Genomic DNA, 16,218 nt, shown 5'->3' with positions numbered 1-16,218 from the left:
TTAGAAGAAAGGTGGTGAATCTGCACACTGTGAGTGTAACTTCCTGCCTGGGAGCAGAGACTGCCAGAGGAACAATGCTGACTCAACACAAACCCCAGCAGCTTTTGTTCCTCGCCACTTTTAAAGCGTCAGGCTGTGCCTTGCCAAATGGCAGATCCTGGAGCACATCTTCCCAGCCCTCTGGTTTGCTTTCCTGCTTTGTGGGCTGTGATGCAATCTGCTCAAACACACAAACACTGAGGTAAAGCTGACTTTAGTATGTTTTACACTTGTTCAGCCTCTCACAACAGATTACCACTACCAGTCCCTCACCAACCACTGATCGTTGTTCAGAACAGAACCAGCTTCCTTTTCTCTGTTGTAATTATCCTTGTTACACCCTGGTAGATTTGGGTATTCTGAGATGTTTTATACAGCAGAACCACAAGACATATTTGTCTTGCTCCTGAACAAGGAAGGAAGGAAAATTGGAAAATTGAGGTTGCATGTTCAAATACTCTGCTTGACTGCAGCCATCCTTACATATGGATCATAACTTAGTGAGTAACTGGATTCTGCTGCTTTGTGGAGCCCTCATCTCTTCCTCTTTGCTCAGGTGTCTGTATCCTTTTCAGGCTCCCTTCTTCGCATGGCTTTGCTCTAACTGTGCCTGCTGGCCTTGAGGTCCCACCACTCTCCCTCACTGTTGTGGCTTTGTTCTACTCCAATTCCCCGCATACATTATCAGACCCAGTCGTTCATCTACATCTGAGTCAGGGTAATAGCAGCAAAGTCCCACAACTCCATGTGGGTGTCCAGGGTTTTCACTACCTGCAACAGAAGCAATTTTGCTGCAGATGCAGTATTGGGGAAGGAATGCCACACCAGCCTCTCCTGGAGGTATGGGAAATTAAAATTTTCAAAGTCCATGTGCAAAAAATGATGCAAAGCTTCCACCCAAGTCCCTTTTCTTGTTCCTGTGCTCTAAGATTTTTGAGGTCTTTAAACTATTATGGAGAAAACTTTATGAAAGTAAACATCAGAATTTGGTCAGAATGCCTGTAGGGTATATACTTTATGGGGTGCAAACTTTCACAAACTAGTGGCACTAAAAATGAGGCCATATTACTCATCAGTTTAATTTTCCTCACTAACAATAATTGAAAATCCAGTATTTCCCAGTTACAGGTTCTTTTCTTCCTACAATTGTGTGTATTCTTTCCAAATTTTTCTCAGCTGTTGCTGTCAGTTGGGTAACTATTCCTGCATATAGTCAAGAATGGAGCAAAAGAAAGAATAGGTGTCTCGTGAAGAACACAGATCTGACTTTCCATAGCTTTTTTTTTCTTTTCTGTGGAATTTGAGGCATGGAAAATTCTGTTTCTCTCTGACTCCCAGGTCATAGTTACTTCATTTGTGTGGTGTCCAAGCAGATTTTTCACAATACTGCAGTGCACTTGGGCTTTTTTTCATCATGTATTGATACAGACAAATCTTTCTCTTCGTTTTTACTTCTTTTATTTATTTCTGCAAATGAGACAGTAATCTCACCTTTTGGTAAAAATAATGATTCTGAGATATAACGTATGTCTTAAAAAGTCCACACTAAAATTACCTGTTAGATCTTATACTTCCATGGCAAACTTATATACATTAGAAAAACTAGCTTAGGAAGCAAAGTTTGCTCATTAATGTATTATTTCAAAATTACTCATGTGACATGAGACAGTTCCTTATTTGAAGCTCAGAACTTCCCTGTATCTGTTGGGTCTTAAAAAGGGTTTGTTAATCCACTTCAGTGCAGTGGGGTTTTCTTGCAAGGCTCTGATTTGGTCTTTAGCATCAAGACGAGGTGAAGGGAAGAAAGGAGTGAAATATTTGCCATGTCTCTCTACTTGTCCCTGATTTTTCTTCTCTCCATTAGCACATCTCTTCAAATGTCTGGTAAGTCTTTGTCCTCTGCTTAGTGTGGAGGTTTTAAAGTTCTTTAACATGTGTTAAATTATCTCCCTTAGTGGGCAGTGAATTTAGATCTAGTCACAGCATATGACTTGAAAATGTTATGTTCAACTTGAAGTTTGGTAATATCTGCATAGGCATTCTCTTTCCTTAACCCAGGTTTCAATGTGGTATATGAGTGAAAGGAATATGCCAATAGATGTGGCCATAACCTTGGCAGTGCTGATTCTTGAGAGAGCAGACAAAATCTGATTTCACTTTACTCCATTGGAGGCTAGAAGAGTTCAGTACAGAGCAGTGAACCCTCAGCATGCACAGAACTACTGGCTGATGTGTGCTTTGAGTATTTTGGCAGCTCATATAGACCATAGCACACTGATCAGTGCATATTGAAAACTCGCTTCCAAGCTGAGAGCTTTAGGAAGGACCTCAAAATCTCCCATCCATTAGATCTCGCACCCTCCTACTGCTGAGATGAAAAAGAAATGACATTGTGTCTTTTCCATGGCAAGTTCCCAGCTGGAGAACTCTGGAAGTCGAGTGCTATTGCTTGAATGGCAGCAGGGACCACCCAATGCACCAGTGATCTAATCCACCACAGGCAATTTCTTCTGGGCATGCTTTTGGGTGAGACCAAGCCAGCTCTAACCCATCCTCTGCTAACCTGCCCAAGAACCACTGCACCCAGAGAGCTCTGTCAGGGAAAATATTACCTGGCTTGCTCTGGTCCATAGCCTTTCAGAGCAACAATACCAAGGCTGTTCAACCATTCCCTGTCAGCTTTGGTGTGGGGGGCTTATGAAGGCACAGTTAAATACTCTGGCCTTGGCAAGAACCCTCGGGTAAAAGTCGAAGGCACTGCCGAGTGAGTTGGCTGATGTTGCCTGTCACCTAGAAGGGAGAAAAGGGGTGCAAGCTGAGATGCAAAAAGAGTGAAGATTTGCAGGAGGCTTTTTGTTGAAGCTGATCTTAAGAAACAAAACCCTGATGTTCAGTGTCTCACATTTCTATTTACAAATGTAGTTATTAATAGCACTTAGGATACTGGCGTAGTTTAGCTGTTCTTAGAACTGATGATGCTGCAAGTTGTGGCTTCCCTCCTGAGAAACTTACAAATAAATAAATTTTTGCACAGCTGCTAAAAATTTCCAAGATAATTAACCAAAAATGAAAAATACACCATTTTCTTGGTGAGTTGACAACTACAGTGTTTTTCTGGGCCAAATATAAATTTTTTTAAATTTTGAGTATGTAAATGATTTTTAATAGCTCTAAAGCAAAAAAGTACTCTTACTTGCAGAATTTAAGCCCATTTAAATATGATTTTGTGTAACTTTGAAGAAGTGATGAAATGTAGTGAAGGTCATTTTTGACATGCATTTTGAGACCACTGTGGTTTCAGGAGGGCTATGAAGAAGAGCAATTTCTCTTGAAAGAGCTCTATTTTCAGTTCTTGTGTTTTTTCATTTTAAGAATATTTTCATAAATGTCCTTCATACCCATGATTAACTTCCCTTGATTTATCTCTCTATGAGCTACATATGCTATTTTTTTGGGTTTTTTGTTTCTTTAGTTTTGTTGGTTGGTTTTTTTTTTTTTTTTGGTTTTGGTGTTTGGATTGTTTTGGTTTTTTTGGGTAGCAGACTGTCATATAGCAACTAATAGCCTTTATCTCCTAAGAATCCTCTCCTCAAATGTTTGCATTATGATTTTATTTTATAGGTAGGGAAATATTTTCAATCTATAATGAAGATAACAAGCTCTGTGCCCAGGCTCAGAACTCCAGCTCAGTCATCACCACCACTTGTGATGAGCACGATGAGTTTCAGAAGTTCAGGTGGGTCTCTCCCACGCAGCTGCTGAGCATGGCACTCAAGCTGTGCCTGGGAGTGCTCGCCAAGGACGACGAGGCTGCCGTCACCTTGGAATCCTGCAACAGGACAAACCAGCTCCAGTGGTGGGAGTGCAGAAACGAGACACTTGCAACCCATGGCAAGGATTTATTTCTCAACTATGGCAAGGGGAAGGGGAAGAAAATGAGGCTGTCCAAAGTATCCAGCAAAGGGAGCAGGTGGAAAATCCACGGAAGTGCAGACAGCGTGTGCTCTCAGCGCTATGAGGGTGAGTACTGAAATTCCATCTCTATTTCTTGGTAACTTTGCCCCTTCCTACAAAGCATGCCACTGTCTGCTAGACAGGCAACAACCATTTTCTTAGGGTGACATCAGCAGAGGAGCTATTTATAAATAGGATGTAGAAATGAAAAGTGAATATATCTGTATGATTTTCAACAAATATAGCTCTATACATTTCTACATAACTTAAAAAATGCAATTCTTTCAAATGATAGAATAAAATTACAAAGGCCCATGATGCAAACATAAGGAAGAATGGCAATTCTGTTTGTACAACAATAGAAAAAGGAAACCTATGACTGTTTTAAAATATATCTGACCAACTTGTAGAAGATATGATTGTGTTATATGTAGTTTTTGTTGTTGCTTTTATTTGGTTTGACCACCCATAATCTGTAAGTGAATTTCTAGTTTAGATGGATGGAATTCACAACTAACATTATCTACCTAGTGTTTCCCAGGCCTAGTAAAAAAAAAAAAGTAGAAGAAACAAAAGGAAAAATGGTGCATAATGGTTTAGGATGCAATGTTTTATTAGGCTGAAAAAAGACCCCTAGAGAGTAAGATCTTTTCCTACAATTTTATGGCTCTTGGGCTATGTAGTAGGGGCATTCAGGATAAAGTAATCAATGTCCTTTTTGTTGTGACACTGGTATGTTGGGAATTTAAATAACAATAGAATAAATTTTTGTTGTACACTACAGCTGTTGCACTGGAATGACGTTCGTCATAATTTTGTACAGACAGCAGCAAATTAGAATGGAAAATGATGGGTCACTTCCTAGCAAAGTCCTTGCAAATTTAAAATACAGCTTCCTCTCATGAAGACTAACAAAAATGTTGTGATACCTCCTTTCCAAGTTTTTTCAACAATGAAGAGGAAAAAAAAGAATAAATACATATATATTATCTAAGGACAGAAGTATGTATGTCATGGGAAAAGCTGAGTCACAGGGACCTCTGACACAATAGTCCAGAAAGCAATGGCATGACAAAGTTATACAGAAATTAGTTTGGGGCCCAATTAAATGTTTGAGAGTCTAAGTTCTGAATATCTTGCCATAGTCATACCTGACTGGCACAACCTTTAGAGGCTCAGGGTAACAAAGCACTGGTGTGTTGAGCCCTGAATGACTCAGTTTGTCCATGGAAAACTGGCCATGAGTGTCGCTGTGGTGAGCATCTGATGCCAGCTGACTGTGAGTACTGATCTCTGCTTTTCTCCATAGACATCTATACCCTGGGAGGAAATGCCTTTGGTGCACCCTGTGTCTTCCCTTTTAAGCACCAGGGGAAGTGGTATGCTGAATGCATCCCTCGGAGGGACGATGCAGACTCTCTCTGGTGTGCAACTTCTGCAGATTTTGATAAAGACCAGTTGTTTGGAAAATGCCCACCTAAAGGTAATTTATTTATGAAAATCTCAGGAAAGCTGTTGAGCAAAAGTGTCATGCACTGTCATGGTCAAGATGCTCTTGGATGTGGAAGTAGCAATGGACAGTGAGCTGAATTCTGGCTTGCCCAGTTCCCTGGTGAGCGGTGCCACAAGGACATGAGGCATCTGCTCTGCACTCCCACTGCCCTACAGTGTCCCCAGGAGTGGTGCTTACAGGGAGTGTTCTGAGGGTGGTGACTGGACTGATGGATAAAGGAAGAAGAAACCCCTAGGACTGGGTTTCAAGGCAAAAGGAAGTGCGGTGGAATGAGGAAGGTGAGATTTATCAGGAGACTGTGGTGTATTATAGGATGGAGGAGAGACAGGAGGGCTTTAGTGAAGGGAAGGGTACAGGACACACTGAAGGCAGTGATCCTCACCTGCCTTCAGTGCTTCCATACCCAAATTCCCTGCCCTTTCATTCCCATTTCACATACAATTGTGTGGAAATGGCAATTTCTGTTTTATTGGGTGGTCTAGAAGAGCATAAGATGGATCTGAAGGGAAGACACAGATGTGAAGACCAAAACTTCTACATAGTGAAGAGAGAAATGCTTGCAGAGGTAGAATTTATCAGTGAGTGGGTTAATGTGGACTGAAATGTGAGAAGTAGGTGAGTTACATAAATAAAAAGGAACAGGGTCAATGTAGGAAAACTAGGTTTGTGAGGATAAATAATTCCTTATGTGATTGAAATATTTTTAATACTGAATGGACAAAGTATATATATGTGAGGCAAAAGCTACTTAAAAAGTATCAAATCACAGTTATATAGTTTTAGTCTGCATCAAAGATTTATTTTCTGGGTTAGTAAACATGATTATCTTGTCAAATTGCTGGTATCTTTTTTTATAGACACCACCCACAGTAACTTTTGGAAAACAAATCCTGTGACAGAAACACGCTACCAGATAAACTCAGAGTCACTTTTGACATGGCACCAAGCAAGAAAAAGCTGCCAGCAGCAGGATGCAGAATTATTGAGCATCACAGACCTTCATGAAGAAATGTATTTACTAGGTAAGGTAAAAATACCCTAAAATAATAATAATATAAAAACCGCACTGTTTAAAATGTTAGTCAGATCCAAGGCTTTAACATGGATACTTATATTTATCTCATAAAATAGGTCCCAGTGACCCTGTTGTCCTTCTCACAAAACCCTGTATTAAAATAATGGAAATAATCTAACTTATACTGAAAAATTATATTACTCATGCTTTAAAATATTATTTCCAGTTTTATTGAATAATTTAAAAAAATCAGAGCCATTTAAAACCTGACTATTTGTTTTGGCCATTTAGGGCTCACTAGTGACCTGGGCATCAATGCAAAGCTCTGGATCGGTCTCTATGGTGCACTTGACAGTGGCTGGAAGTGGACTGGGGGAAGTCCTTTCAGATACCTCAACTGGGCCCCAGGTAAGTGCATTTTTCTTAAATGATGATAAACATCTGGGCCAAAATTTCCTCCCCTTCTCTCTCCTCCTCTCCCCTCTTCATCACAGTGACGCTCCCCTGTCACACCTCTTGGGATTTTTCACTGTAAAGAATAATACCCCTGTGGCTTTGCAGCTGCAAAGGTCTTGCACATTCCCTCCTGTGAAGAGGTGAAAAGTTTCACTGTTAACAGAGGGATTCTGTTGCTTTTTTTTAAAAGGAAATCCCGCTGTGGAATCTGGAAAAATATGTGGGACTTTCCAAGGTAGGAATGGCAAATGGGAAAACCAGCTGTGTGATCGGAAACTGGGATATATCTGCCAGAAGAGAAATACCTCCTTGGATTCTATCACCATTGCCTCAGGTACACTGTCAAAAGCTAAGGCTGCTTTTACAGTCAGTGAGAAATATTGGGAGGATGTCACACATGAAAAGGCAACATATTATCAAAACAAAAGGCTTTCACTTGTTGACCTGGGTCAAATATTGAGATAATTTTAATTTTCTGGCTCATTTTAAAGATGAGCCAGAAAATTAAAATCTGGCTCATGTTGTTCTAAATGTTGTTCATAATTTGGAAAAGAGCCCAGGGTATACTGAAAAAGGCAATTAGCAGTTTAGCCATGTTATCCAGACCATGAAATATTGATAAATATCCTCTGTTTTGATATATACTCTAAACCTATGTCCTGTTAAAAGATGTGAGCCAGAGGTCATGCTCTCCTGCTCTCTGTGACATTTTTTGTTCTATTCTGAAAGGAAAAAATCAGACTATGCATCAGGAACCTTTCCCCTGCTGAGCTCTCTCTTTACTTGAGGCAGATTAGGTCTTAGCTGTGTGAAGAAATAGGTGTGCAGTTGCTTACCTGGGAATTCCCAGCATATAACTGACTTCACAGTACCTCCCTCCCCTAATATATATGAGTATCTGAGATTGTACACCTCAGGGGAGCATGCATATCCTGTACTTTCTGCCTGTATCCAGGTAGCTCACTTGGAAAGGTTTCTGACCCTGCTTACCATCAAACCATGTCTGGATGTTGCTCAGGGTTGCAATTTGCCCAGCTCCAAACCATGTCCAGGGAGCATCAGACAGCGCAGGACCACACACCAATTCTGGGCACACATCTCCCACACATGCTCCCCTCTTCAGTTTGCTCTGTAGGTGCAGAGCAGGGGAACTTTCCAAGCAATGGAAGATGGGCTGGCCATACTGAATTCATGCCAGGAAATCAGTGTTGAACAAAGTGTGTGGCATTTCTGTGCAGCTGGAATGCCTCGTATAACATTTCTGGTATAATGTGATTGTGTCTGGACTCTCTGATATATGGTTTGGGCTGTGTAGGAGCCCCAGCCAGGTCCTGAGCACCTGCTGTTTCCAGAAAAAAAATATGAAAAGCTACAAAATTCACCAAGATATAGTCCCTGAGTAGAAAAAGAGGCTCTTTTTTATAGAACTTGGCTGTATCCAGAGCCTCACTGACAGGGATTTAATGTGGAGTTGTGCCTTGTACATTCGCCTGCCAAATTACTCAGTATTTACTTAATCCTGTAAAACAGTTTTTTGGGAGCTCCAAGCACAAATAGGATGGAAAAATTTGTTTGTTAATCTTTGTACCCTCAGACCTTGGCTTCTCTTTCAGTATGTGCTCCAAAATTTCAAATTCATATTGGCACAGGTAATTTTATTTTTGATGTGAATAAGACACTGAATATAATGTCTCATTAATAACATATTTTTTTTTTTAGATGATTCAAAGCATTTTAAATGCCCCAGGGAATGGGTGGCCTATGCAGGTCATTGCTACAGAATTTATAGAACACCAAAAATATGGAAAGAAGCCCAGTCTTCCTGTAGAAAAGAGGATGGAGAGCTGGCAAGCATTCACAATATTGAAGAGTACAGTTTCACAGTGTCACAGCTCGGGTACAGTGAGTATTCCTGAAGATCACTTTCTTTTTTTTTTTTTTTAATCTAGGATTATGCTGTTGCTATTATTCATTTAATCATTATAATCATGTGGTTTTTTTTTTTTAAGTTCTTCAGTCAAAAGTGGGTGTGAGCTGTAATTATTCCGTTATAAGATATATCCATACCTACAATTAACTTTGTGTTCCCAGAGCCAGATGATGAACTCTGGATTGGTCTAAGTGACTTCAGGATTCAAATGTACTTTGAATGGAGTGATGGCACACCTGTGACTTACACCAAATGGCACCATGGAGAGCCAACCCACACCTGGAATAAGGCAGACTGTGTCCTTATGAAGGGACAGGTAAAAATCCCTTCCCCACTCTCATACTTTCTTCTGGCCTTTTGCATCCTAAAATGAAAACATTCACGATTAAAAACAAAAAATCTTATACTGTTTAAGGTTTAATTTAGGATATGTTGCTGTGGAGGGATATTCAAGACCAGGTCTAGGAAGCTGTGTGATGCACCAGAAGCCTGGAGACTTTGTCTTCTCTGAGGCAATTCCCATCTGAAATTGGTTGAAATCACTCATCATCCACATGCAACATGACTGATCATAGACTAGTAGATTCTTGGAGCGCAGATTTTCTCATTTTTTCTCTAAAACTACTCAAATATATGGATTTTAGAGTTACTTTGGAGGCACAAACCCAGATTTTATTTTGTTTTCTACTTATTATAAAAAGAAAAGGGCAATGTTATGGAAAATGACTTACACAAGACAGTTTTTCATATTTTATATTTGGTTTATCTAGCACTTCCTTGCCATAGTCATCTGGTTATATGACCGTAATAGATGCTGTGCTGGTGAGAATAGAGAGGAACCTAATGTTTCTTTCCTGCTTTCATTAATCCCTGAATCTTTAATGGATACATTCTCACGTCTCTAAGGAAATGTGGCCCTTACTATATGCATTTGGGAGTTTTGGAGAAAAAAACCAAGGCAAGGAAGAGAGCTGAAGCAGTCTCAGCCATAGGAAGACAGAAGAGTTCTTTCTGAGGATGGATATTCTTGTTGGACCTGAATTGTCTCTAGCTTTCACTTCTCTTTGTGGTTTCTTCTTACAATACTTAGGATGGATCCTGGGCTGACAGTGCTTGTGATATGAAATTTGGCTACATCTGTAAAAGGAAACCCTTGGCTGAAGAACCAGGGGAAGCTGAAGTCACTTACCCAGGCTGCCCGAAAGTAAGTGTGAAACAAAAGCAGTAAAAGGTGATTGTGTATTACTTTCACTCCCATGATAATAACTACAACAGAAGTAAATGATTTTGACTGTTCTTGGTGGAGCCTAGAAAGCTGTTAATTTCATAGGCATTGATACTTCTTGGACCAATAGGGAAACTTTTGCTTTATTAAATGAAATGTAGATTGACTTATTTTTTGTGTTTCCTTATGAGTGTATTTAAACTCAGCTCTCTCCTCCTGCAGAACTGATCACTGCCCCCATAAAAGCCACTCTCCGCAGAGCAATCTTTTCAGGGTGTAACACACATGTCAAGGGCGGCATGCCTCCTCAGCTCCATCAGTCTGCCACAGGAATCAGGAATATTTGAGATGACTGTTTTGCAGGTTGTAAGCTCTTGTAACAGCTGCTAATGCAATGAGGAGGCAGAGCAAGCTTTACACAGGGAGCTGCAAAGTGGCTGTGGCTGCCAGCCCCAAGGCATAACCATGGCTCACTGTTTGCAAAGACCCTTGGTGTGTGCTGTATCCAGGGACAAGACATGGAGTTATTGTCCCAAAGGCTATGTTTGATTATCCCCTTGGTTCCTTTCATGGCCTTTGGGTTAGTTATGACTTGCGTGCGGTACTAGTGTGGCTTTTGGAAGTGCACAAAGACATGGAATCTGACAGCCTCTCTGCACATCTCTGTTCTACACTGACAGGGCTGGATGAAGCATGGCTTTTACTGCTACTCCTTGGTGCAGCTGCCAACAACATTTTCAGGTGCAAAAAAAGTTTGTGAAGAAAACAAAGGTTACCTGGCTACTGTAAGAGACAGGTATGGAAACATAATTCTTGTCCTATAACATGTGTAACCAGGATGGAAGAATTAAATAGAAATTTCTTCTTACTTAGCAGGTATTCATAATGTCTGTTTAGTGTGACACCTCTCTCTCCCAGGAAAATTTAAGGTAGAGCTGACCAAGTATTACATAATACATCAGGGTCTTTAGGGTCATCAATACAAACATTCAGGTGATTGCTACTACACTTACACTGTTGTTGCCTATGGGAATTAAAAATTTGGGTCACCTGCGCAACAACCCCAGACCGACAGATTGTTTTCAAACTTTTTGAATTAAACTAGACAGATAAACATGGAACTATTTATTTCTCTTGGGTTCAAGCTTTTCAGCCTTTAATTTATTTCTTTGCAACAGCCAGATCTGGAAGAATTTTAGAATAAAAATAGATTTTTTTTTCCCCCACAGTAACAAGATTTAAAGATCTAGAACTTATCATACAGCTCAGTAAAATACTGTAGCTCTTATTTGTACAGAATGAGAAATATATATGCATTACCTTAAGTATTATTTGTCTTGTGTTCATTGCACAGTATAAAAGGTAAATAGAATCATCTTAAATTCTAGATATAATTTACATTGGAAAATATAAGGGAAAATTATTTTGTATGATAATTAGAACTATAAAATGAAGACAATTACCCTTGCTTCGTTTCGTATATATTGACAAGTCACCTTAAATTTACCAGATTTGCTACCATGAACTGTTTGAACATCCAACATCCAACAACATCCCCTCTGCTCTTTTCAATGAATAAATTCTGATAAAATGTGATACAACAGTTTGGTGCTTACTCTTTGCAGATATGAACAAGCTTTTCTGACCTCCATAATTGGATTCAAACCAGAAAAATACTTCTGGATTGGTCTTTCAGATGTGGAAGAACAGGGGACATTCAAGTGGGCTAATGGAGATCCCGTCAGCTTCACTCACTGGAATGTGGGAATGCCTGGTAAGTGCCATAGGGGCCATTGAGGTCCTGCTCTCGGGAATGACAAGGTGAGGGTTTGAAAGCTAAAAAGTGGTTTAGAAACTCTCTGTCATAAAGCAGCAGAAAGGGTAATGCTGCTTTCTATTTGTGCTAAAGAGATAGATCAGGGATTGTGGCAACTCTTGCTAGAAGATCACTTGGGACTGCATGTCTGTTGGTATCATTAGGTTTTTTGTTGTTTGATGGATATTTTTAAGTAACTCCTAGCATAACATAAAATAAAGTTACATTACAAAAATCTTTTAATGATTAATAGGAAGGAATATGAGCTATTGTGAGCTACTGGTATCCAAACACAGCAGGAACAGGTTACTCTTAAATAAGCAGCAGATATTTTGAGAAGATGTAGTCATCAATAAGATTTAACAACTTTATGTCTCATGAAGGAGAGGAGACAGGCTGCGTGGCCATGGCAACAGGACGTTCAGCTGGATTATGGGATATTTTGAACTGTGAAGAGACAAACACATTTCTCTGCAAGCAGCTGGTGGAGGGAATCACTCCCCCTCCTCCTCCTCCAACAACATCCCCTCTCCTGTTTTGCCCAGAGGGATGGCAGTCTGTTTCTAAGAGCAGCTTCTGCTTCAAAGTAGGTGTTTCATTTCTGAATGCAAGTGTTTGCCATTTAAATAAGAATATATTTTGTTCATGCGTGGAAGGTAGATTTTACCCTGCTACTTGACAGACAGTCTGTGGTAATATGTCTCCAGCCATCCCCAAGAGGTGTGGCTGGGAAATGTAGGAAAACGTTGTATGTGTATGAAGTTTGGAGTCACAGGAACTCTGCGATGACAGGAAAAGCAATAATCAAATTTGATAGACAACCATAGGTCAAATGGTTAAACAATTAAATAGTCAGTAATAGAATGAGACCAGAAAATCAGAAGCAAGACAGAAGACCATGTTTGTGTTTTTAAATATCTGCAATATCCAATACAGTATTTAATTGCCCGCTTTCTATAGATTTTTCACGGAGGAAGGGAAAAAATGCAAACGTGGTTTGAAGCAAGAGATTTTTGCAGAACTATTGGAGGAGATCTTGCATGCATCCACAGTGAAGAAGAACAAAACCTGATAGCTAGACTGTAAGTATCTGCAAAGTCCATCATTTAAGTAGAAGAAGAAAAAAATTTAAAAAATGCCGCTCTGAAAGACATGAAGGATTTCTGATGATCAGTTTCTGCTTTACAAAGATGGTGTAAATGGTGGCAGGAAAAAAATGGGTAAAAAGATGTGAGTTAAAAAGTTTTCTTGACACACCTCTGGGAAGCTGGTGCTATGCACTAAAGTTGCCTGAACATAAACAAAATTGAAAGAAGAATCATCAAAATTGATTTTAACTGAAGTTAATTCAAAGAGATAAAACAGATTATCTTATGCGGAGGGGTAGGTATGTGGCTCGAAGTTTAGAATCCGACTAGCTGAGGGCGAAAGGCCGACGCCCCTCTGCAATTTCTGGCCAGCACCCTTCCGGCGTCTGATGGCCTCGGGCTGTGCTGGCTGCGGACTGGCGTACCTCGCTGGTATATGAGAGGAACGGAACTGACCATTTCCCGGGGGTTAAACATCGGTTTATTGACGGTGATGCCGCATCCAAACACCGGGAAACCATCCGGGAAAAAGTTTTTTCATAGGGGGTGAAAACAGGATTATAAAGCAAGGGGGGTGGGTACAGACAGAGCCAATCGGGAAAGGTGAGGGGATGAACTTCACAGAACTGACACTCCATGGAGACCAATAATCAAAAGGTAAAGGAGGTGTCCTGGGACCCCAGCCAACCACCATCTCCAGAGAGGAGAAGGTTCTCGAAACCTGGGAGGAGGAAGGGAGTGATTGACTGGACAGGGAGGAAACAACTTTCACTTATAAGGGAAACCAGGGGAGGGGCAAATACATATCGGCAACTATGAATAGCAGTTGCTATAGCAACTTAGCTGACAGGCTAGCAGTGGCGGGAAAAACTGGGGAAACGAAACCATTTTACACATAATAGGGGAGAACAATACATAAATTGGGGGAATAACACAAGAAACTTAACAACACACTACCACAATCTTATCTCATTTGTAGCTGATCAGTAGATAAAATACTCTTGATTAAAATAATGTTTTGTGCTGGTTTCCTACCTTAAGTAAGGGGGAAATTGGAAGACTAAGAAAAGCCTGACCTATTGTTATGCTTGTATACATGTTTAAATCAAATCCATGAGTGCAGGCAGGTCTGAATTTGAATGCCTAAGCTACTTAGTGGAACCAAGACCTTTAAATATATTTTCTTTTAACTCAGTTTTTGTGCACTCAGGGCTTTTGTGATCTTTCCCATGAAGTTCTGTGTTTCACTGCTTCCTGGCACATGTAGTGCCAGGCTGTTTTTCCCCCCACGACAATTGAATGATTACTTTATAAAATTGTCTCAAATTATACTTAGAGTATCATGTGTGCTGACAATAATATAAAGCTGTACATTACCCTTCTCTGTTTCATGGTGTGTCTGATTCTCTCTATTTGTAATCATTCAGAGACAGAGGTTATATTCACTATTCTTACTGGATGGGTTTAAGTGCCTTGGACTCTGACAGTGGATTTACATGGAGTGATGGCTCACCAGTGAGTAAATAATTTGTTATTCTAGCTTTTTGACTCTTTCTTTTTTATGTCTCTCTTGGCAGAAAGCTCTCATAATTCCTATATAAAATACACGTAACCTTAAGTCTTTAGCACCTGATTCCTTTGTAGGAATTAGTGTAAAATCTTCTAATAATTCATAGTAGTAGATAAAAACACAGCATTTACAGTAATGAAAGGTGATGGAGTCTAGCTCCTGTTTCAAGCAAGTCTGATTGGTCTAATCTCTATATTCCCATTCATCATTTGCAATAAATGCAATAAATAATTTTGTACATCTACACCAGCTCAGCTTTGCTGCCCTCATTGTCTTAAGTGAATCAAGATCTGCCAGGCCCAAGGCCATGGCAGCACCAATGGATTGTCTTGGGTTGGAACATCTGAGCAGGACAAAAAACCCAGAAATCAGAGAACAGGTTCCTTTTTAGAGCTTGACAGCAGAACATCAACTCTCCTGGTAACAAATAGGGCAAGAACTTCTGATTTACCAACATGGCTTATAAACACATAGATTAATGATTGTTCTATTCAAGTGTCATGCACTTCTCCTTAAAAGGTCTGGCATTACAAAACAAGATGAACCATGAAATCAAATGAAGTACATTCTTCTTTAACAGAGTGATTGTTTCCTCTTAAAAAGAAAATAGTAACAAAGTTGTGTTTTCCCTGCAGGTAAATTTTGAAAAATGGTCACATGGAGAACCAAACAATTATGATGGGAATGAAAAATGTGGTGTGTTTACTGGCTATCTCAATATGAACTGGAATGATTTATTTTGTGAACACATGCTTGACTTTGCTTGCCAAATTAAAAAAGGTAAGATAACTTAGTCTCTTTATCAACTTTTAGAGGTAGATGAGAACATCCTTCCCAGGTCAGATCACACTATCTACATGTGTTAGAGACAGCTGTGCCATCAGTCACAATAAAACAGTTTATATGTATAATTTCAGTATAGGCAGTTGAAAACTATTAATTAATCCATGAAATATACTGGCAGGTTTGGAAGGTATATACAGTATGTTGGGGAAGAGAAACACAACAGCCTAAAGTTGGGCAGTTTCTGTAAGCTTAACTTATGATGAGCTTTAACATGCTGTTTGCTGAATGTAGCCCTTTTTTTTCAGATATTCTGAGAAATTCTGTTACAAAAATAAGCATATACTGAGTAACCCTTAGGATTATTTGAAATTAAAATGCTGATTACTGTGTAAATATAATTGAGAGAGAGCTGAGAAACATAATATACTAAAATATTGATTTATATTGCAGGAACCTCACCAAAACCAGAGCCTAATTCCACATTCAGTAAGTCTTGTGCATCCAATGAAAAAAAATTAATTAACATGTAATGAAGTTAATTTATATTACAGATAATTAATGTTTTCATTTGCAGATTATGAATATACTGTGGGTGAAGATGACTGGATAATATACAAACACAAGGAATACTACTTCAGCAGAGAAGCGAAGTCTATGCAAAAAGCCAGAGACTTTTGCAAGAATAATGGTGGTGACCTTGTTGTCATTGAGAGTGAAACTGAAAAAAATTTTCTCTGGAAATATGTAAGAAACATGTTTGTTTGAAAAATGCACCATTTTCTGTGAACTGAGGCACATTTTTTTCATCTGGTTTGGGAAATATTAG

General features: G+C 39.5%; 1 protein-coding gene across 2 annotated transcripts in view; it reads left to right on the top strand.

The window, feature by feature from the left end:
• Positions 1 to 1,785: 1,785 nt before the first annotated feature.
• LOC135443683 (macrophage mannose receptor 1-like) overlaps positions 1,786 to 16,218 on the top strand; it is a 31,439-nt gene continuing 17,006 nt past the window's right edge. The window contains exons 1-17 of one of the 2 annotated variants that reach the window (XM_064704186.1): positions 1,786 to 1,923; positions 3,661 to 4,059; positions 5,303 to 5,476; positions 6,364 to 6,528; positions 6,813 to 6,929; positions 7,168 to 7,311; positions 8,697 to 8,879; positions 9,069 to 9,223; positions 9,998 to 10,111; positions 10,813 to 10,928; positions 11,758 to 11,906; positions 12,332 to 12,534; positions 12,909 to 13,030; positions 14,464 to 14,551; positions 15,242 to 15,386; positions 15,843 to 15,878; positions 15,967 to 16,136. In XM_064704186.1, the coding sequence (XP_064560256.1) occupies positions 1,863 to 1,923; positions 3,661 to 4,059; positions 5,303 to 5,476; positions 6,364 to 6,528; positions 6,813 to 6,929; positions 7,168 to 7,311; positions 8,697 to 8,879; positions 9,069 to 9,223; positions 9,998 to 10,111; positions 10,813 to 10,928; positions 11,758 to 11,906; positions 12,332 to 12,534; positions 12,909 to 13,030; positions 14,464 to 14,551; positions 15,242 to 15,386; positions 15,843 to 15,878; positions 15,967 to 16,136 (2,541 nt within the window). In that variant the 5' untranslated portion in view covers positions 1,786 to 1,862. Of the gene's footprint in view, positions 1,924 to 3,081; positions 3,129 to 3,660; positions 4,060 to 5,302; positions 5,477 to 6,363; positions 6,529 to 6,812; positions 6,930 to 7,167; positions 7,312 to 8,696; positions 8,880 to 9,068; positions 9,224 to 9,997; positions 10,112 to 10,812; positions 10,929 to 11,757; positions 11,907 to 12,331; positions 12,535 to 12,908; positions 13,031 to 14,463; positions 14,552 to 15,241; positions 15,387 to 15,842; positions 15,879 to 15,966; positions 16,137 to 16,218 lie in introns of those variants that run through there. The other variant, XM_064704187.1, reaches the window with a different exon arrangement.

This window comes from Zonotrichia leucophrys, chromosome 2, assembly GCF_028769735.1.
Source record: "Zonotrichia leucophrys gambelii isolate GWCS_2022_RI chromosome 2, RI_Zleu_2.0, whole genome shotgun sequence".
Classification (NCBI taxonomy): domain Eukaryota; kingdom Metazoa; phylum Chordata; class Aves; order Passeriformes; family Passerellidae; genus Zonotrichia; species Zonotrichia leucophrys.
This window is presented reverse-complemented; position numbering and strand designations above follow the sequence as displayed.